The 24,072-nt window shown below is 42.6% G+C and overlaps 1 protein-coding gene across 2 annotated transcripts in view; it reads left to right on the top strand.

Annotated features, from left to right (window-relative positions):
* LOC148037447 (putative methyltransferase At2g41040, chloroplastic) overlaps positions 1-24,072 on the top strand; it is a 189,016-nt gene that overhangs the window by 129,425 nt on the left and 35,519 nt on the right. For both annotated transcript variants that reach the window (XM_087676387.1, XM_087676389.1), the window contains exon 6: positions 22,962-23,077. In XM_087676387.1, coding sequence (XP_087532513.1) covers positions 22,962-23,077 — 116 coding nt within the window. The remainder of the gene's footprint in view (positions 1-22,961; positions 23,078-24,072) is intronic.

Raw genomic sequence — 24,072 nt, 5'->3', positions numbered from 1 at the left:
TTTTAGAGACGTTAATATACTCTCTCTCTCTCTCTCTCTCTCTCTCTCTCTCTCTCTCTCTATGGGCATGACGAATGCTGACGAGATGGGTGTGACGCTGGCGTGACAGATATTGGCGAGACTGGTGTGATGGATGCTGACGAGGCTGGCGTGACGGGACGGATGCGGGCGAGACAGACATGATGTTGGCATATGTGTCTGATGTGTCTAGCATGTCGGGGCCGTGTCTAGCAGGTTGGGGATGCTTGTACGTGTCTGGCGTGATGGGGACGCTTGTACCGACTATTGATAGATGTGTTGTGAGGACCTGACGTGACGTACCTAGCGTGACGTTAGACCTCTCTGGCATGAGGTAGACTTGTCGTGCGCAGGAATGTGCGTGGCGTGAGGCAGACCTGTCGTTAGTAGTAGTGTTATAGAGATGTACTGAATGCATTGACGCAGGCGTACTGTACAGCAAGGTAATGACACAGACCCAGATGCCAATGTACTGAGACTGCAGATGTAATCAGATTGATATGATACGAATGTACTCAGAATGACATGAATGTAGACTTGGGTGAATGTACTGATGCAGTGGCTTGTGGACTAGGCAATGATGCATTGACTTTGATTTTGATCATGTCCTGGAGTATGTAGTAATGCACTAACTAGGGCTACAATCTGTATTTCTGCAGTGACTGTAAACTGTGTGAAGGCATTTGGGCTTGTAAAAGATTACTGGGCTTACAAAAATTTAGTGAGGGTTTAGGGAAACCCTGGAAATTTGCAGGAATCACAGAAATTACTCTGATTTGACAGTACAAATTACAAGTTGAGTGGCTTTGCTCACGGTGTGTGAGAGATGGATAATGTAGACAAATCCAAGCATCAAACCGTGGAAAATGAATATCTGGGAGATGAATTTGATCAATAACTAACACAATTGTCCATGGAAGCAATGTTCAACACCCCTTCTAAGAACACACGGTACAAGACGTATGGCCGTAGGGTCCGTGATTGGACCATCTCCCCAGCATCTGATAGGCATGGAAAGACCCCACGCACCATGAATGAAAACAAATACGAAGAAATTCATCTCATGATTTGCTCTGTACTACGAATTATGAGACAAGAATTGGAGAAAGAAATACGAGAGCAGCTCAAAGCCGAACTAATGGTAAATCAAGGGGCAAAAATGCAAGACATGCAGATAAAGATTAAGAATGACTTACAAGCACAAATGCTGTTTGAAATGCACACGCTGAAAACTGAAATGTTGAAAGTTGTAGATGCCTACAAATCTGAAATCTTAGAACTGAGGGAAGAATTGAGTACATTTAAGAAAAAAGAAATGAATGTGCAAGAAGAATTACAAAAAGAGAAAGAGGCTTTGAAGACATGTGAAAGGGAGGTTCACTCATGGGCAGAAGTGGCAAAGACAATACAGAAGCAGATAGAAGAAGCCAGCCCATGGATTGAGGTAGTCAAAAAGAATAAGGGAACATCAATGAACAAAACTGAAGTAATGAATGCTACCTTGGAAGAAGAGGCTAGGAGACAGGCTAGGGTTTTACATGTACGGGTAGTAGGATGGGAGGAGAAGAGCAGCCCACAAGAAGATGCTAAGACACTTGCTGACAAAATTGGGGCTTCAGACGTGCCTATCGTCAGTGCCTCGAGAGTGGGGAAAGAGGACTCTTAAGTCCAAGGCTCTAATTCTTCGCTTTGGATGGATAGTGAAAAAAAGGCCTTCCTCTCCAAGAGGAGAGCTCTCAAGGGTGAGAAGATTTATTTGGATGATGACCTTACCCCAATACAAATAGCGCATCGCAGAGAACACACGCCCAAGGTATTGGAGGCTCGCAAAGAGAGAAAGTGGGCTGTTTATAGGAATGGACAAGTCATCATCACTGACAAAAGGACTTCATGATGGTACGAGGCCTATGAGACACTTCGGATGTCAATATGGAATTGTAATGGAGCCCTACACTTGGATGCTGGTTATTTTGAAGATAGCTTCCGAAACATAGATATAGCAATGTGCACAGAAACACACCAATGTAAAGATAGCCGACTACCCGACGTGCGGGGATACCGGTGGGAAAGTGCATTTCGTCCAGCAGCTAGAAAACCAGGAAGCGCTAGGGGTTCTAGAGGTGTGGCCATACTATACTAGGAAGACCTCAAAGGAATAGTTCAAGTAATGAAAAGAGATAATGATGTACGATATTTATGGATTAGGATACATGCAGGAAGACTATGGGATATATTCATCGCAATATGCTACTTTCCTCCTACAAATTCTACCTATGCCACACGAGATGGATCTGCCTTTGATGTACTTTATGAGGATATCATGAGATATGCTAGCATTGGGGACATATTATTAGTAGGAGATTTCAATGCACGCATTGGAGATAGACAGAGTGACTTTTATATGCATGATAATGTTGTGTTCAAAGAGATCGACATAGGTGCAATAGGCCTACGCAGGAGAGCCCAGGATAAAGAAGTGAGTACCTATGGGACACACCTATTGACTTTGGGAAGTGCACATAGACTAGCCATCTTTAATGGTTTGCCACAATGGCCAGGATCTGACAATTTGACATGTTGGAATCACAAAGGAGGGGCAAGTACTATGGACTACTTGATAGGCTCACCAGCATTGATACCAGACATCCAAAACTTGAAGATATCTAAGAGACCAATTGGGATAGCAAGAGATCATGCTTTTTTGACACTCATGCTCTCTTGTGTATATATGAAACATGAAACACCATGCCTCCCTAAATATTCCAAATACTACCTTACAGAAGATACCTCACACATCTACAATGATTCTTCGTAGACCAGTTTACATACATTGGACTTCAGTAGATCGTTAGAAGAATGTACAAGGGATTTAGCAGAGGCCATATATGGGTCAGCCATGTATGCATTCCCACACACCTTGCCCCGATGTAGACCCACACGATCTATTGCTTCCCAAAATAGCTGGTATGATGATGAGTGTAGAGTTACTCGAGCTCGCTTATAGAGGGAAGTGGAGCTAGGCACTCAGACACATTGCCAAGCAAAGGCGTTCTTCAAACGCCTTGTGCGGAAGAAGAAATGAGACTACTTAGCGAAAGCAGAAGCAAAGATATATCAACTATTTTTGTGGTGGGATAGCAAAAGCGCATGGAAGATGTTTCATGAAAGACAGCCCCCCATACAGATTACATCACCAGATGCTTGGCGAGATAGTTGTATGACTTGCCAGGACAGCCACCTATGCAGCCCCCAGAAGCTTATAGGCCAACACAGTGGTCATTCTTCACATGAAAAATGGCTAGGGATGCAATTTATAGATTACAAAATGGGAGGGTATAGGATGAAGATGGACTAGTAGCAGAACATTTCTCACATGCTTGTGACATATTAGCACCCATATTAGCACGTATGTTCAATAGAGCAGTATGTGAAGGTTTCCCTATGAGTTGGTCAGACAATACTATAATTCCGCTATTTAAAAGTGGTGATCCCTTGATTCCTAGCAACTACAGGACTATCATGATCGGTCATACTCTGGCCAAGATATATGGATCTATATTGGACCATGAACTACAGGACTATCATGATCGGTCATATTCTGGCCAAGATATATGGATCTATATTGGACCATGAACTCAGTGAGTGGGCTGAAATGAAAGGCAAGAGAGCACAAGGACAGGTAGGTTTCAGATGAGGATATACTATGCTGGACCATATTCTCACACTTAGAGCCATTATTGAGGAGGGTCGAACTCGAGATGAGGATCTATTGTTGCTTTGTAGACTTTCACAAAGCTTTTGATACAGTGCCTCGTACACGCATCATGTAGAGATTGTAGGACATTGGAGTACCAGAGGGTATATGATGGGGTGTCTATGCATTATATGAGGCAATGACAGGTCATGTACGAGCACCTAGGGGGCTATCAGAGAGGATTGACAATACCATAGGAGTGAAACAAGGATGTCCACTTTCACCCACATTGTTTGGTCTATACATAGATGAAGTGTCTGATTACATAGACCGAGGAGGAGTTGGAGACAGCCTAGCAGGAGTGTTGATATCGATATTACTGTATGCAGATGATATTGTTCTCATTTCAGATTCACCAGAGGGATTCCAGTGCCATCTAGATGCTTTGCACATCTTCTGTAGAGATAAAGACCTCATAGTGAACCTTGGAAAGACCAAAACCATGGTTTTCAATACTTCAGCAGCATGGGTGAGTAGATCTATGTACTAGTTCACATTTGGGGGAGACATACTGGACCATGTGAGGAAATATGTCTATTTGGGAGTCACTTTCCCTGGCCCATGTTTTTCGTTGAGAGGGGCATCAGAGGCACGTCTAGCACATGGATACGCAGCACTAGGGGCACTCGAGACTCAATGTGCTCACATACAGTTTTAGGAGCCCCACACCAAAATCTAGTTGTTTGACACCCTAGTCACACCTGCATTACTATATGGAGGAGAGGTATGGGGTTGCAGCTTGTACCACAGGCGTCTTAGCCCACTCATTGATCAGATTGGAGTAGAGAGTGATTATTATGATGGTTGGCATAGCATTGAAAGGCCATTGATAATGATGATAGCACGTATGATTAGGAGTAAGCCCTCCACCCCACATCCCCTTGTCAGAGCAGAGCTAGGGGCAGCACCTATAGTTACGGAGGCACTCTTCAGGGCAGTGACCTTTTGGCACAGACTATGGGAACTTCCACGCCATAGATACTCTAGATTGGCACTAACCTCATCTAGATAGCTAGCAGCAGGAGGCGAGAAGAATTGTTGGTTTTCACAGATGACTATTTGGATGAGCCTACATGGTTTGGATATTGATTGTCTTCCACCTTTGGATTATAGCCTTGACTGCCCTACACTTTCTCACAATTGATTAGAGTTGAATCAGGTGATCAGAGCTAATATCTTGAGGATTGAGATAGCAAGGACATGGATCCATCCACCACTTCCTCTAGGATCGAGGATGGAGTTCTACAAGAGTCATTTCTTGTCTCTCTCTGATTTGATGGTTTCACTATTTGGCCAGCATATATGGACACCTATCTTTCCCATGGCGTATGGGTTGCTCTCGGACAGATTCGCACCTCTCACATAGGCTTCAGATGGAGAAAGGCAGATGGACAAATACCCTAGCAGAGGATAGGACTTGCCAGCTTTGTGGTCGAGAGCGTGAGACACAGGAGCACTACATATGCAGATGCACAATATACTATGACATACGAGGATGGTACCACTGCCTCTTCCGTGATGGATTTGGACCCCTTCGTCGTGTCATGGAGTAGGAGGACCAGAGATGCCTAGGTCTCTTCCTCTTGGAGCTATAGTTACGGAGGCACTCTTTGGGAGTTCTTCGACATCTTTGGCACCCCATATACCTTCTTTGGCATGACCGGCGACGTTTACTTAATCATCAAAAGAATTGGAGTCCGTAATCCATAAGTTTTTAGATTCCATATCTCTTGTAGAAGGGGATGCACTCTCTTTTCCCTAAGAGGGGGCTCCTACTTCTTGGCTTCAAAGCAAGCCCCTACGTCTTCACGCTCCCAGAGGGAACCCCACTCATCATGAAGTTCTTCACCCACCATTAACTCTTTGGGGATGTTTGTCTTTGAGCAATCATTCCTCCTCTTGATACTCAGGATCTTCAGGTACCAACGAGATCAGAGCCTTGGAGGTTCAACTGCAACTTGGTGACAAGGGCTTCAAATTCCTTCTAACATGGGGTTATGGAGCTAGTGGCTTCTCTCCCAAGGTGGAGTCGGGTTCTACAATTCATCCTATCTACTGTTCCTTACTATAGGCTACTTTTTAGGTGGAAATCTTAGATCTCTAGGATTCTCTATATCTTAGTCATATCTCTCTTTGTTCCTCTTTCTTCATCCCTATTTGGGCATGAGAGGGGGTGTTGAGAAACCACTTCTTTTGTTTCTTCACTTCAGTCAGGGTTTCGCACTGACAACCCCAAAAAGAGATGGCGCCTTCATTCTAGGCACTTTATCAATGGCCACCCCCATAGTGGTGTGTCACCTAGACAGATGAGGCCTATAAATAGGCTACCTCTCCATTCATTCCACACCTCTTGAGTCATTCTCCACTAGTCTTCTTTTGTCACTGCGACAATCTTCCCTCTCCACACCATTGCTGCCTATACCAGAGGACAATGTAGTTCATGGCCATCCTCTTTCTTCTCCTTCAAGTGCCTTATTTCCTTCCCCCTTCAGGCTATGTTTGGAGGCTCCTTCCCTGCTGGTGTCATCATTAGATTGCTAGCAACATTCTCTCCCACTTGGCAGCCATCACACTGCTTGCGTGTTGAGATTCTCCACCTAGCGTTACTTCTATAGGTTGCTAGTGTCATCTTCAATGCTATTTACATGTGCGTTTCAGCTTGGATCTTCTCTCTCCTGCTTGGCGTCAGCTCACTCATCACTGGTCTCAACATTCAAGCTTCTATAGTTTGCATTTGCTAGCATCAAGCATTGCCTCGACATCTGGTGACCTTCTCCCACATAAGCGTCAGCTTCTTCTGGCTCCTAGAGTTTGTGTTTGCAGCGTTTTGGCTTCTGGGATCTGCACTTTTTTCCCAAGCCATCTTCCTGGTGTCTGAGGACTATGCCTCGCTCCGTCTACAGCTAGTGATCATCTTTCTCATCTCCAACGGCATTAGAGGAGTGTGATTCACTCCTCGATAGCCACTGTCATTCACCTTCACCTTCCAATGATTACTTGGATAGCCCACTACCCAGAAGACAGTGTTTCGCTCCCTTCACTATGCAGATTCCCCATAGCTGCTGCCACTTGATTCAAATAGTATAGTGCAGTCATCTTCTGAGATTCGGCTCCGTTGTATTAACTTTTCTTCAGATAGCATGACTTAGTGCTTCATCATCCTGTCTTTTGTGTCTTTGAGTCTCTCTTCTCTCTCAGTGTTTGCTATATACGCTTTGTGTTTCTCCTTGCAAATCCTACTCTCTCTTTGCATCGTTGCATATTCTGACACCCCCACAACAAAAAAGCCCAAACTTGCCCTTCCCCCTCCTCCCACCCCCACCCCCTCACCCTCCCCTGCCCCACAATTACAAATATCAGCAACAAAATCAGTTGTTTTACAATATCAATAAAATATATTTTCATTAAAATGTTTTAGTAAGAGCAAGTGTTTTTTCAATTTGAATGGTAGGGTCATCTCCTGAGACCCCTCTCGAAATGAAATGATATATTAACGTCTACAAAAGGCCAAAATGACCTATGAGACCATGAGAGAGAGAGAGAGAGAGAGAGAGAGAGAGAGAGAGAGAGAGAGAGAGAGAGAGAGAGAGAGAGAGAGAGAGAGAGAGAGATGTGGCCTATGAGACAAAATCCAAAGTACATCCATGTCTAATGTCATCTCATCAGTAAGGTAAAGATAACATTACAAATAGGTGGGTGGCCTATGAAACAATACTGAAAACAACTATATGATGGGACTATACTAGGGTTGAACCATGTGTAGTGTTGTTTCATCGATAGAAAAGAAAAGGAAAGGAAAGGAGAACCAGATCTGATAGAACCATGTACAAAAGTGTGGTGGGGACTATGGGCTATAGCTGATCTCAAGATCTGCACATGATCTCAGCTATGATGCGGTCCCTAGCTGCTTCATTGATATGCCTGGTGGTGAGTCTGCGGTGTCTCGTGATAATGGCTCTAATCCGACTGTGGTGTGGCCTCCTCGGACGTGGTCCTGGTAGACGGGGTCGTCGTGCTCGACGAAGGGAAGTGGCTCTATCCAATGTGACACCACAGTGTGGCTTGTAAGATGTATGGCGGGGTGGCTCTGTCTCTGCTAGGTTGGTAGTATTAGTAGGGTCGGCTCTATAGAAGAAGTCTGTCACTACTCTGTGTGTGTCCCTTTGGGTGAGTTGGCTTCCTGTCTCGCAGTAGTGCAGTTCGGCGCCTCTTGAGCTCCAGGAGGAAAAGACCTAGGCATCTCTAGTCCTCGTATTCCATGATGCGACGAAGGGGTCCAAATCCATAACGGAAGAGGCAGTGGTACCATCCTCGTATGTCATAGTATACTGTGCATCTGCATATGTAGTGCTTCTCCGTCTTAGACTCTCGACCACAAAGCTAGCAAGTCCTATCCTCTGCTAGGGTATTTGTCCATTTGCCAGTCTCCATCTGAAGCCTATGTGAGGAGGTGCAAATCTATCCGATAGCAACCCGTACGCTATGGGAGAGATGAGTGTCCATATATGCTGGCCGAATAGTGAAACCATCATCAGAGAGACACAAGAAATGACTCTTGTAGAACTCCATCCTCGATCCTAGAGGGAGTGGTGGACGGATCCATGTCCTTGCTGTCTCAATCCTCAAGATATCAGCTCTGATCACCTGGTTCTCAACTCTGATCAGCTGAGAGAAAGTGTAGGGCAATCAAGGCTATAATCCAAAGGTGAAAGACTCCAAAGCATGTAGGCTCATCCAAATAGTCATCTATGAAAACCAACAGTTCTTCTTGCCTCCACCTGCTAGTTGTCTAGATGAGGTTAGTGCGAATCTAGAGTATCTATGGCATGGAAGTTCCCATAGTTTGTGCCAAAAGGTCACTGCCTTGAAGAGTGCCTCCGTAACTATAGGTGTTGCCCCTAGCTCTGCTCTAACAATGGGATGTGGGATGGAGGGCTTACTCCTAATCATGCGTGCTATCATCATGATCAATGGCCTTTCCACGCTATCCCAACCATCATAATAATCCCTCTCTATTCCAATCTGATCAGTGAGTGGGCTAAGACACCTGTGGTACAAGCTGCAACCCCATACCTCTGCTCCATCTAGTAATGTAGATGTGATCAAGGTGTCAAACAACCAGAGTTTGGTGCGGGGCTTCTGGAACTGTATGTGAGCACATTGACTCTGGAGTGCCCCTAGTGCTGCGTATCCACGTGCTTGATGTGCCTCTGATGCCCCTCTCAACGAAAAACGTGGGCCAGAGAAGGTGACTCCCAAATAGACATATTCCCTCACATGCTCGAGTATGTCTTCCCCAAATGTGAATTGGTACATAGATCTAGTCACCCATGTTGCTGAAGTATTGAAAACCATGGTTTTGGTCTTCCCCAGGTTCATTGTGAGGTCTTTATCTCTACAGAAGATGTGCAAAACATCTAGATGGCACTGCAATTCCTTCGGTGAATCTGAAATGAGAACAATATCATCTGCATAAAGTAATATCGGTATTAGCACCCTTGCCAGGCTGGCTTCAGCTCCTCCTCAGTCTATGTAATTAGACACTTCATCTATGTATAGACCAAACAATGTGGGTGAAAGTGGACATCCTTGTTTCACTCCTATGGTACTGTGAATCCTCTCTGATAGTCCCCCCAGGTGCTCGTACATGACCTGTCACTGCCTCATATAATGCATAGACACCCCATCGTATACCCTGTGGTACTCCAATGTCCTACAATCTCTGCATGATGCGTGTACGAGAGCATAATGAGCTAGAAATTATTCAAAAGAAAATGAAGACATTTATAGATGAAGTGCTAGGCACAATCTAGGAGGCTCTACAGGTTGATATAGCACAAATGCTCTCGAAACATGAGGCAAAAATAGAGGGACAGTTGTGTCCATAATTTTATCGTGAAAAGAGGACATAGAGAAGGGTGTGCATGAAAGAAATGTGGTCATTATTGAGTTCGGAGAATAACTATGGAAAGCAAAAGACAATAGGGATTATTGAGTTGAGAAAAAAAGGAAAGAAAGAAAGATCTATTAACGTCTCTAAAAGGCTAGAGTGGCCTATGAGACCATAACTAATACAACTGGTACCATCATCTCTCATCAGATAAGAAGAGATAAAATTTATGTGTAAGTTTACATGGTATATTGGAATGAGATGTATGGAAACTGAAAAAACTGAAAAAGTTGGAAAAAAACCGAAGTTTAAAAAGATCAAGAGTGTAGGGTATCTCTCCCTCAGTCTATGGAATCCACCAAGACTCTGCAAGCTACCTCCGACAGAGTCATCTTGCCAATCTGCCTGTGTATTGAGCAATCGTGATGCGAATGTGGCGCATATGGGCACCCCTATGTTGCCGTGTAGGTACTCTAGGGCATCGTGCTCTGCATAGCGTTGTAGTTCTGTCAACTGTGATGCCTCCTGATGTATCTTGGCAACGCCTATCAAAAGGAGATGTAGTGTCTCGAGTGGTCGTGGCTGGGGGTTCATCTACGTTGAAGTAGTTTGTAATTGCTCTTTAGAGGGGTGGATGATGCACGGGTCGCCTCCTATCCTGTAACAATAATGCTCTACGTCATTGGAGCTCCAGCAAGAAAAGGCCCAGACATCTTTGGTCCTCATAGCCCATCACCCGTCTCAGTGGTCCAAAGCCCTCCTTAAAGAGGCAATGATAGCGGCCTCGGATATCATAGTATACAGTACATCTACAAATGTAGTGCTCCTCCATCTTTGGCTCCCATCCACAAAGCTGGCACATCCTCTCATCGGCTGCAATATGGCTCCATCGACTTGTCTCAATCATCAGCTGATGCGATGAGGTGTAGATCTGACCAATAGCAACTCGGAGTTCGTGGGACAGTTGAGCATCCATGTATCTAGGCCTCACTATGAAACCCTCATGGGAAAGCTGCAAGAAAAAGTGACTTTGGTATTGTGCCGTTTTTGTGCGTAATGGGAAAGGGGGCTTGGAGCAAGTCCTTTCTATCTCCACTTTAGTGATATCTGCCTTGATCACACTATTCAGCTTTGCACGACTAAGGCTCAAAGTAGGGCAGTCGAGGCTGGAATCAAATGGTGGTAGTCTATTTGTACTCATGCCATGCAAATTTAGCCACGTGCTCATGTGTGCATGCCAACACTGTCTATCTCCCTCTGGTGCAAGCTGTCTTGAAGTCACCAGCGCTAGTCTAGGATATCGGTCTTTAGGGAGCTGCCATATCCTTTGAAGGAAAGTAATTGCTTGGAATAATGCCTCAACTACCATGGGTGCAGCGCCTAATTCTGCCCGGATGATCTCCTGTGGTACTGAGGCTTTTGCCCTTATCATGCATGCTATCATCATGACTAACGGTCTTTCCATGTGTCCCCAGCCATCATAATGTTGTGCTTCCAATCCATCACAGTCCATAAGTGGCATCCATATAGTATGATAAAGGCTTGGGCCCCAAATGGCTGCGCCATAGAGCAGTGTGGGCTTAACTAAAGTGTCAAAAAGGCACAATTTGGTACGAGGCTCTTGATACTGTATGTGTGCACATTGCCACTCTAGAGTACCCAAAGCTGCATATGCTCGTGCAAGCCTAGCCTCTCAAGTCTCCTTCCATGAAAACTGTGGTTCCTTGAAAGTGACCCCGAGGTATACATATTGTCTCACCATTTCCACAGGCTGGCCATCACACATAAAGTAATGCTCTAACCGTGTCACCCAAGCTGTTGAGGAGTTAAAGACCATGAATTTAGTCTTTCCGAGATTAACCTTGAGACCTTTCTCTTCACAGAACACATGCAATGCATCCAGATGCCGTTGTAGTCCCTCTGGTGAATTGGAGATAAGCACCATATCATCAGCATATAAAAAAATTGGTATCAATACCCTAGCCAAGCTGGCTCCTGTACCACCCCATCTATGCATATAATCGGAGATCTTGTCAATGTATAGTCCAAACAACAAAGGAGAGAGGGGACAGCCTTGCTTTATGCCCACCGTACTAGAGATTGAGTCTGTTGTGCCTTGAGGCACTTGCACTCACCCTGTCACCGTTTCATACAATGCATAAATACACCACTGCATATCCTTTGGGACCCCAATGACTCGCAACCTTTGCATGAGCGTTGCACGTGGCACAGTATCAAAGGCTTTGCAGAGGTCCACAAGACAACAGTAGATTCTTTGCCTCCGTGATCGTCCCTCCTCAGTCAAGGCCCTTAGCGTGAATATATGGTCTAGCATATTGTATCCCTAGCGGAAACCGACTTGTCCTGTCGACCGTATTCTCTTTGTTTCAGCCCACCAACTCAACTCATACTCCAGAATAGAGGCGTATATCTTTGCTAGCATATGGCCAATCATAATAGTGCATATAGTGCGGTAGTTGTTAGCGACCAATGGATCTCCGCTCTTAAAAATGGGCACTATTGTTTGGTCCACCAACTTACTGGAAACCCCTCACATACGGCTCTATTGAAGAGATTCGCCAAGATAGGGGCTAGTGCATAACATGCATGTGCAAAATGCTCTGCCACAAGGCCATCTTGATCATGTGCTCTCCCATTCTTCAACCTCCAAATGGCATATCTCACCATCTTTTCGATAAAGAAACCACACTGCGTTGACCTAGAGTTTGATGGATAGGGTATTTGCTCTTGTGATGGAACATCGTATAGCTCCTTAGCATGTTCATGCCAAACCATAGGTGATGTCAACTGGATTGGGGGTTGTTTCCCGTGAAATTTCCTCCATGCCCTCTTACTATCCTTGCTTAGAAAGAGCTGATACATCTCTGACTCTAGTTTGGCTAAATAATCTCTCTTCTTTTTTCGCACAGGACGGCGCGCAAGACATTCCGTCCTGCTCATGTGTGCATGTCCCTAGTGTAATATCCCTTTGTAGGTGGGTCCTAGTGATAGTTTGAGAGAAAAACTCGTGGAATGCAAAAGTCTATTAGAAATGGTAAACAGAGACGTCCTCGTATAATGGTAGAACTCCAAAAGGGTTTGAAAGAACGTAAAAAGCATATGGAATTGTATGTCCAAGAGGAGGGGGCGATTGCCCCCAAGATACAGGATGTATGAAAAGAGATTCGTGTACACATGGAAAAATGAATTAACTCATGGGATAAAATGGACAAAACAAACGCAAGCACAAGTCAAGAAAACCACAATGGCAAAAATGACATCCGTCCACAAAGTGGAGATCATGAATGTCACTCTTGAGGAGACAAACCATAGTGCATATGCTTTGCGAGTGTGCACGTCAGGGGTGGCTCGAGAAAGGCATCCCACAAGAAGATGCAAAAATACTTGAGGCAAAAATGGTCTTAATAGCCATGGCTGTTGGTGTAATGGTCTTAATTCTTAAGTTTGAGGATATGGAACAAAAGAAGGATTTCTTGTCAGAGAGGGGATCCTTGAAAGGGGAGAAGATATACTTGGATGAACGCCTTACTCTAAGTTTGCAAAGAGGGAAATTTGTAGTGTATCATGATGGATGGTGGATTTTCACCAACTATGGTCCACTAAATGATCGTGCACGGCTTGTGGGACATATAGACTTAGATTGTAGAACTGTAATGGGGCTCTCCATACCAATGCAACTTATTTGGAGGATACTTTTGAGAATGGAGATATTGCATTCTATATTGAAGTACAAGGATACAGGTGGGAACTAGTTTTTTGCTCTCAACCATATAGAACTAGGGCCCAGGGGAACCAAAGGATTTGGAGGTGTTGCAATGTTGTTTTGGGATGAGCTCCATGATTGAGTACATATAGTATATAGAGAGATTGAGGCATAATACTCATGGATTCAAGTATGTAGACTTGGACTTGGAGAATTGTACATAGTAGTTTGCTATTTTTCATTAGCTAGCTCTACATATGCACCATCGAGAAATGTAGCAAATGGGTCCCCTTAGATCTTACTATATGAGGATATTTCACAGTTTGCTAGTATGGGTGACATATTTCTAGTTGGGGATTTTTAATGCGTGCACAGGTGCCATTGAGACAATGCTATATGACACATGTGACCGCACGTATCGAGAGGTGATCCTAGACGAAGGGAAACATGTCAAGATCATAATGTCACACTAGGGAGATAATATAGTAAGGTAGACATTTCATTGCACTAAGAAGTGCACATATAATGGTCACCTTTGATGGCATATGACAATGGTTAGGTTCAAGAGGGTTCACATATTGGAACCCCAAGGGTAAATAGAGTAAAGTAGACTATGTGAGGAGGTCACCCTCTTTATTGCATGGTATCATTGACTTTACCCTGTTGGCAGACCTATTGGTTTAGCAATAGGTCATGCATATTTGAGTTTCATAGTGGCAAGTGGTTGCCGCAAGTACTCACTTGTTACTTTGAGTTTCAAGACACCTTAGATACCAATTTCTATAGGAGACAACTCATATACATAGAATTGCAGTATATGATGGATTGTTTACAATGGATTCACATTGCCCCTTGGGTGAGATCACGACAAGATTGGGAGAGGTTTTGAATGCATCAACAACATGCTTTCCCTCATACGATGCCTTCCTCCACCCCTTGACAAAGTACTGCCCCACAAAATAGTTGGTATAATGATGAGTGTCATGAGACATGGAGATAGTCACAACATGAGATAGCTATAGGAGCTATTACACATAGACAAGCTTGATTGAAATTTTGATACCTAGTGACGGTGTTTGCGTTTACCTACTCTATTTGGTGTTAATGTTGACGATGAGCTCTCAAATTATGTGGATAGATTAGGGGATCCATGTGCAAGCTTGGCTGTTATATTGATACTTGCAAAGGAAACCATTGGTAACTCATGAGATTGTTAGAGTAGAACTAGGAGCTACAGTTGTGATTATGCAGGCCTTAGTTTAGTCGATGACTTGCTTATAGAGGATATGGGAGCTTCCTATGTATAGATATCCACACTTGGCATTGACTTCATCCAGACAGATAGCAAAGAGTGTAGCCACATTGCTGGTATGCAGAGATGTAGTCATGGTTTAGGACACATGGATTATAGATGGATGCAATCCCACCACTTTTGCATAGTTTGGATTGCCCATACTTAGATCTCATTCATACAGATCAGAATTGCTGGCCACCACTATTGTATAGTTTGGATTGCCCATACTTAGATCTCACTCATCCAGATCAGAATTGAGTTATCAAGCTAGATAATATCAAGATTGATATGGATCATACATGGGTGCACCCCCTAGAGGCCCTCAGTGCCAAGATGACACAATACCACCATCATTTCTTGCACGTGTCAGCAGAGGGATCGATTGTTAAGCCAATATACACAGATGTACACCTCCCCCATTGGATATGTGGTGGTATTGGATAGATGTGCACGTCATCACACCAATTGAGGATCAAGATAGGATGGTATTCACACTTGTCTAAGGATGCATGCATTTGCTAGCTATGGCATCAAGAGGTTGAGTCCAAGGAGTACTTTATTTTCAGATGTACGCTTTATTATTGAGATTAGAGGGAAATTTCATTGCCTTTTTCGAGATGGGTTTGGGCCTCTATGTAGGGTGATGGAGTATGAGGATTAGAAATGCATGGGACAATTTTTAGTGGAGCTTGTGTACTGTGTCACACAGAGTTTATTATTGAGATTAGAGGGAAATTTCATTGCCTTTTTCAATATGGGTTTGGGCCTCTATGTAGGGTGATAGAGTATGAGGATTAGAAATGCACGAGAAATTTTTTAGTGGAGCTCTTGTGTACTGTGTTACACAGAGAGCAACTTTTGAGGAGCAGAGGACAAAGATACACGCAGAGCCAGCGAGCCATGGTTCTTAAGATTTCTTCAGCAGTAGCTTCAAAGCTAGCTTTGACTACCACTATAGCAGCACTGACACATCACCCACGAGTGAGAGGGGTCACAACAAATTAGGCAGTCACACCTTGCAAAGCATGACACCCTCACCCCATCATTATGTTTGACATCCTCTCTGCTTAGTAGACTTGTCATCTTGGATCACCCCATAACAAACATTCTTACTTCAAGAAGAGTAGAACATTTTTAGTGAACTGTACTCATTGATACAGGATCCTACTAGCCAATTAGAGGACTACGAAGATCATTTTGTACATGATAGTGGCCTACACTTGTAGTCCCTAGGATTGTAAGTATTGTCATAGTTAGTTGTTTTCATTTTCATTGTTGTTCTCAAGTCGAGACAACATGGTCAGATATACTCATTTCTTTGTTTGATAGGCCATTCTAGATTTTTAGAGACATAAATGCATCTTTCTTCTCTTAGCTAGGGTTTCTTATTTTATCATAACTTATAGCCTTAGCCTTCAGTTGATTTTCTTTTACTATTCTTCTAAATAGTTGCATCATCACACAGATGGTTGGAATTTATGGTCTCATTAGTCATTTTGGCTTGTTGTAGATGTTAATGTATCATTACATTTCTCTCTCTTAGGCTATATGAACAAACTTTCTACGCTTATTTGAGGACGCTTTTATCATACCATTAGTCTATATGGCCACCCCTTTGTCACACAGCCTCAAATGTGCCATATACTAAATTCATACATCTTCACACCTATTGAGGATGGAAAGAAAGAAAGAAATATATATTAATGTCTACATAATGCCAATGTGGCATATGAGACAAAATCCCAAGTACATCCATGTTTAATATCATCTCATCAAATAAGGTGAAGATAACATTAAAATAAGTAGCCTATGAAACAATGCTAAGAATAACTTTATGATGGAACTATGCTACAGTAGAACCATATCTAGTGTTGTTCCATAATAGAAAGAAAAGAAAACCCAAATTTGACAAAACTATGTACACAAAAATGTGGTGGAGATTGTAGGATATAGCTACTCTCAAGGTCTACACATGGTCTCCAGCTATGATGTGGTCCCTAACTCCTCAACTGATATGCCTGGTGGTGAGTCCTCGGTGTGTCGTGATAATGGCTTTGATTTAATCGTAGTGCAGTCTCCTTGGACATAGTGCTGGTAAATGGGTCGTGCCCAATGAAGTGAAATGGCTCTATCCAATGTGACTCCACACCGTGGAATGGGAGGTGTGTGGCAGGGTGGATCTATCTCTGCAAGGCCAGTAATTTGTCACTACTCTTTGTATGGGTACCTCTGGATGAGCTGGCCTCTTGCCTTGCACTAGTGCCGTGTTGTTCCTCTTGAGCTCTAGGAGAAAGAGACTTAGGTATCTTTGGTCCTCGTACTCCATGACATGAGGAAGAGATCCAAAACCATCACAAAAGAGGCAATGGTACATTCCTCGTATCTCATAGTATACTATACATTTGCATATGTAATGCTTCTCTATCTTAGGCTCTCAACCACAAAGCTGACAAGTCCTATCCTCTCCTAGAGTATTTATGCATCTTCCTATCTCCATCTGTAGCCTATGAGAGGAGGTACGAATCTGTCCGATAGGAGCGTGCATATTGTGGAAGAGATGGGTGTCCATATATGCTGGCCGAATAGTGAATCCATCATTAGAGAGGCACAAGGAGTGACTACTCTAGAACTCCATCCTCGATCCTAGAGGGAGTGGTGGGTGGATCCATGTCCTTGCTATCTCAACCCTCAAGATATCAGCTCTAATCGGTTGAGAGAAAGTGTAGTACAATCAAGGTTGTAGTCAAAAGGCGGAAGGCAGTTAATATCCTATTGGGAATAAATGGCCACCATTCCTTTTATATGTGTAGAGGTGTAAACGCACCCTTAGCACTTGTACCTTTATAGATCTATCTCAAAAATCTGAAAGAGGTACACTCTATTGTACCCACACATCGTGCATCTCTCTCACTCTCTACGCTCTATTGTTGCTTATGTTTTTCTCTCTATTTTCCATTACCATTGTTGACCATTGCGTCTCCATTGTGTATCGCTCACCATGCCTTTTATATGTGCATGGATGTGAAGACACCCTTAGCACTTATACCTTTATATATCTATCTCAAAACCCTAAAAGAGCTACACTCTATTGTACCCACATATCGTGCATCTCTCTCACTCTCTACTCTCTATTTTCTACTCTCTATTGCTACTCACGTTTTTCTCTCTATTTGCTATTGCCATTGTTGACCATTGCATCTTTGTTGCATATTGCTCACTTGCAATTGGTATCATAGCATCAATTATTGAGAATGCGCTTCTTGGAGCGAGTTGTGTCAGCTCGTCCAATGGGAAGAAAACAATAGGTCGCCTTCATTTCAGATCAAAGGTAGCACACATAGGTCCGACGCAGTTGTTTCAGTTAGTCCGCATGTCAGACGTGACCTGTTCTAGGCATGCGGCAGTAATTTTTCAGTTAGTGCAAGTCAGGCGACAACAAGTGGCAACTGTTTTCAATCAGCGCAGGTCAGGCGACAGCTTCTAGGTCACATGTAACAGTTTGGCGGTTCATGTTTTTTCCTAGTAAAAATAATGTTTTTTTTTCTAAGGTTCATTTTTTTGGACGAATTTCCGGGCTGTCACGTGCTGCTACGCACAGATTGAAGTATTTTGATAGTGAAAATAACAATTTCTTGAAATTTTGACCCATTGGACTGCGCCTAATTTAGGGCTTTTGCAAAATTTGCAAAAATTGTGTCAAATTTGTTCCTAAAATGCACTTGCTATATAATTTCTATGCAAATTGAGCACATTGGACCCTAGAAAAATTTGGGGCTTTTGCAAAATTTGTGAAATCTTGGCCATTTCAACCTTTTCATTATCAAATGTAGAGATGTCCTCTGCATTGATTTTCACATATGGAGGCAATGGTACGCCAATTGCTTTTGTCTCCTCCGAATTGAAATGCTACAAAATCTTGGATACATACTCTTACTATGACAAATAAAAAAGACCTTTCGATTTGTCCTTGAGTATACGCATGCCAAGAATGTGATTTGCCTCACCAAGATTCTTCATGTCAAAACTATTGTGTAGATTCTGTGATGATACGCATGCTTGGATTCTTGGACATGAGTCAAACTAGAATGAAAGTGCTTTCTCTTTTTGTTTATTTGTCGTAGGTATGCTGGTTTTGACCATTGTATAATTGATAAGCTTGCTCAAACGTCACATAAAAAATCTATTTCATTAAAGTCTTCACCCTTTTAGAGTTGGTACATTCAGATGTATGAGATATGATGGTTGTCTCTAGGAGAAAAGAAATATTTTATCACATTTTTTTATGATGCCACATGCAAAGTATGGGTTTATCCAATCCATCGTAAAGACAAGGCATAAGATAAGTTCAAAAAATTCCTGGCACTTGCTCAAAATACGACCAGCAAGACATTAAAGTGTCTTCACTTTGACAATGATGGAAAATATGTGTCAAAAGCTTTACAGCCCTTTTGTGACAGCAAAAGGATAAAGAGGAAGCTCATTGCCCCTCATAATGCATGCCAAAACAGTATTGCAGAGCGTATCAATAGGACTATTCAAGAGGTGGTCCATACCATGCTGTCTCGTACTACATTACCCCATGGATTTTGGGTAGAAGCTGTTATAACATCCATACACTTGATCAATCGGTCGCCAACAAACAAGTCTGGGGGGGCAAGGGTCCCTCAAGAAGTGTGGTCGAGAAAGCCACCTTCATATGCACACTTGAGAGTGTTTGGCTGCGAGGCATTTGTGCACATATGCAAGGAACAACGTAGCAAGTCCTGTAAATGCATTTTCCTAGGATATGGTGACAAGGGTTAGATGGGGTATAGATTATGGGATCTCGAGAAAAGGAAAATTGTATGTAGCAACGACGTTATTTTCCAAGACAATTGCATGCATAAATAGCTTGAAAAGACTGAGGAAGTCAAAAGGGTTGTGTTCCAAGAAGAGATACTTGTAGGACAGTAAAGAGTGCCCTTGTACAGCTGCATATACCTGTTGTAAATGACACCATAAATGCAAGGAATGATGCTGAAATTGATCAGCAAGAAGTTGCCCATGATATACCACAATTTCAGCAAGAAAATGTACCATTAGAACAGCTAGAACAGGCAGGACAGCATGCTGAACTATTTGAACAGCAAGCTGTTAATGCAGATTTGTAGATTGAACAGCTAGCAAACACTGATCATTGGCTCCGTAGATCGACTAGAAATACAAAATAGGCAGATAGGTTGGTTTATGGTGTTAATTATGTTGCTGATTATGCCATGTTGACAGACTGTGGTGAACCATCATGCTTCAAGGAAGCAATGGTTAGAGAGGATAGCAAGAAATGACATAAAGCTATGTTGTCAGAGATGGAATCTCTAAAGAAGAATGGTACTTGGGATTTGGTGCATTTACCAAAGGGGCATAAAGTCCTACCATGCAAATGGGTTTACAAGATGAAGGTCACTTCTAGTTCCTTGCCAAAGTACAAAGCATGGCTTGTTGCTAAGGGGTACAAGCAAGAACATGGGATTGATTTTGATGAGATCTTCTCTCATGTTATCAAGATGACTACTTTGCAGACCATGTTGAGCTTGGTTGCATGTGAGGATATGGATCTCACATAGATGGATATAAAGACTGCTTTCTTACATGGTGATTTGCATGAGGACATATATATGCAACAACTAGAAAGGGGAAGGAAAAGATGGTATATTAACTAAACAAAAGTTTGTATGGGCTAAAACAGGCACCATGTGAATGGTATCATAAGTTTGATACATTTATGCAATCTCAAGGATTCAAAAGGAGTCAAGTATACCAAGAAGGCACCAGATGGTAGTCTTATTATATTTGTTTTGTATGTGGATGATATGTTGATTGTTGGTAGGGATGTTCATGCTTTGGACATATTGAAGCAGAACCTACATAGCAGTTTTGACATGAAGGATCTTGGTGAGGTAAATCATATTCTTGGCTTGTATATACTTAGGGACAGATCGAAACGTCTTTTTATGTGTCACAACATGAGTTATATTCAAGATTTTGCAATGTTTCAATATGCAAGGGGAGAAACAAATTGGCGTACCATTGCCTCCATATATGAAACTTAGTGCAAAGGGCAACCCTACATCTAATGGTGGCAAGGCTGAAATGGCTAAGATTCCGTATGCTTCAATTGTGGGTAGCTTAATGTATGCTATGGTTGCTACACATCCTAGTATAGCATTTGCAGTAGGAGTGGTTAGCAAGTACATGGCACATCTTGGCACAAAGCATTGGGAAGCAGTAAAAGGTATCATGAGATATCTTAAGGGCACAAAGGATTTGTGCATCTACTTTGGAAAGTAGAAGGTATCTGTTGTTGGCTTTATGGATGCAAACTATGCTAGTCATGCTGACTGCAGAAAGCCTACTTCAAGGCATGTATTCACTTTCACAGGGGGAGCAGTTTCCTAGATCTCTAGGCTACAGAAGTGTGTTGGATTGTCTACTACAGAGGTAGAGTATGTGGCTGCCATTGAGGCATGCAAGGAGACTTTATGGCTTTCACATTTGGTGGGAGAGCTTGGCATTACCAAGATCCTTGTCCTCCATTGTGATAGTCAAAGTGCTATCATGCTAGCACAAAACCCCATCTTTCATGCAAAGAAAAGGCACATATAATTGAATAAATCACTTCATGAGGGATGTACTTGACATCAAAATCATTGAGCTTGTCAAGGTACATACAAATGATAACCCTACGGATCTTCTCATGAAGGGTCTTCTAGCAAAGCGGTTTGCCCATCGCCGACAAACGATGGGAGTTGGATAGTATATGTATTTCAGCTTTGTACATACTTAGACTTAGCATGCTGCCTTTAGGTGGGAGGTTGTTGGGAATAAAGGGCTACCGTGCCTTTTATATGTGCATGGGTGTGAATGCACCCTTAACACTTGTACCTTTATATATCTATCTCAAAAACCTTAAAGAGGTATACTCTATTGTACCCACACATCGTGCATCTCTCTCACTCTCTACTCTCTATTGTTGCCCATGTTTTTCTCTTTGTCTGCCATCGCCATTGCTGACCATTGCATCTCTGTTGCATATCACTCACTTCAGCTATACAGCTTTATCCTGATTTTTCATAGCCCTTTTTAGATATTATGGTCTGCACTGTCTCACAATATGTTTTAAATGTGACCTGGCTTGATAGTTTTATACTCTATTGACAAGATCACACCTCGCTTGTATTATTTTTTCAGATGTCATAGGTCACCTTGGCCTTTTACAGGCATTAATACATATTTGTTTCTTTCTCTTGTTTCTGCACTGGCTGTTTCCAACTTGTGTCGATTGTGTGCTGTGTGATTGGTAGCATAAGTTCTAGGAGATTGATAATAGGGGCACATGAACCTTTTAGATCTTTTCAAAGAAGTAAAAGGCACAAATAATTTTACAATGTGCATTTTCTAGTTGCAGTCTGTGCCAGCCTATATGTTCAAGGAAAAGCTTGTAGATTGACAGGGAACAAGGTGGAGGTTACAGTATTTGGAGTAGCACTAGGGGGATAATACTGGAGCTTGATGTTCTGCAGCAACAAGTTTTGTGCTACAGAATACTTGGTGATCCCCATAGAATGATTCAATCCCACATCTTGAAGTGAAAGCATTGTGCTTAAAAACTGTGATTGAATATGGTTTATTTGTCTTCCATGACTGCTTTGAAGGTAGAGGGACGAGAAAAGAAGAAACCAGGGGATGATAGTGCAAGAGAAAAGCCCATGTGAGAATTGGGAGTAAAAGGAGGAGGTAGTGACATGGGGATCTTGGTAGGTAAACTTTCACTTGCGCACACTGTCCAGGTACAGGACACAGTTTAGAGACTACCACAGCATGCAGAATCTCTGGAGACAATCTTTATGACCGTTAAGATTCCTCTTTTGTAGGTAATGGGTAAAATAATTATGGCGCAATATAAAATGTTTGTGATAAAGGGCCAGTAGATTTACTACTTATTTCCCTGGCTCACACAGCAATTATAAAGTATTGAATATTTTAAAGGCTGTGATTTGTGTCCTATGTCTACAATAAGTTTACTTTGGAGAGTAGAACCAGGAATGCCTTTTTCCTGCTTTTATCAATTCTGCATGAAAATATTGATGCTTGATGCTTAGTCTTCTGCCTGCTGATTTGTGCGCATCCCATAAATTTTCCCTCTCGTGATGTTTATTACCCCAAACAAATTCTATTTATTTGTTAAATTTTGTCCATACAGGACTCATGAAATGGCTGCTGTTCAATTGATTCTCCTGTACAGGAACCTTGCATTGGTGAGGGCAGATGTGGCAAGGCTTCCTTTTGCAACAGGAACTATTGATGCTGTGCATGCAGGTGCTGCTCTTCATTGTTGGCCTTCCCCTTCAGCCGGGGTAGGTATCTTTCTGCTGCTTGCTGTTTTCTGTGATGATGGTTAGTACAAGAGACTTAAAATCTCAAAATGTGCATGAAGCCAAAGGAATATTATGGATTGATATAAACAAAAAATAGAAGAACTTCGTGCATTGAGGCAACCTTGTGTGCTTGTATAGTTGGACAAAACCACCAGTTCATGCCCCCAAAACTGATAGGCCTATATTCTACATTTGGTTCTCAACCCTTGAGTCCTTACATCCTTCAATTTTTGCACATGGCCCTTTATCATCACCATCTTGCTTGAAGCTCATCTTCTTGTACTATTGGGTTTTGCAGTAAGCCACTTCTCGCTTCTCTCATAATCTCATTCTTCTTAGCTAAAACTATGGAGCATATTTGTATGCGTATATACGTCCCATCAATTCTCTCCAAGGTCAACACCTTTTTTATTTTCAAAACTTGTTTCTGCTTGGTTTTTTTCAAAGTTATGTGCAACTAGATGGGTGTAGCATTGTGAGATAGAGTTGCTTGGCATTGGGCATTCCCACAGGTCATTGTAGCACAGTTTTGTTCAGATCTCAAAAATAGCAATCTGGTCTCTTGAAACCTTGCAATATAAATAGTCACTTGAGCAAGAAGAGAGGAAGAGCATATATTGTACGAGAAGGAAGACAAACTTGACTTTAAGGGGGGGGGGGGGGGGGGGCAGGGGGGGCGGGGGAAGCTCATGAAGTGTTAAAAAATCACAAAAAGGCTAGTTTTTCTCATTTATTGATACTTTCCAAGTTATTGCATGTAAACTTCTCTATTTTGGACAAAATTTGATCTGCACTGTTTGCATATTAGGAAACTGTTTTTTACATATGAAATATGAAATGTCCCGTATTTGAAACCCCTGGCTACATTGCTAATTACAAGAGCATGAGTAGAAGTATGTGGGATTTAGCATGCTGAAAATGTGGTGCCTGTGACAACCTCAAGATTCTTGGTTTCCAGATAAATGGATGGCTTCTTTT

This window comes from Lygodium microphyllum, chromosome 4 (assembly GCF_053477565.2).
Source record: "Lygodium microphyllum isolate KBCC chromosome 4, Lygodium_microphyllum_v1.1.10, whole genome shotgun sequence".
In the NCBI taxonomy this organism is placed as follows: Eukaryota; Viridiplantae; Streptophyta; class Polypodiopsida; order Schizaeales; family Lygodiaceae; genus Lygodium; species Lygodium microphyllum.
This window is presented reverse-complemented; position numbering and strand designations above follow the sequence as displayed.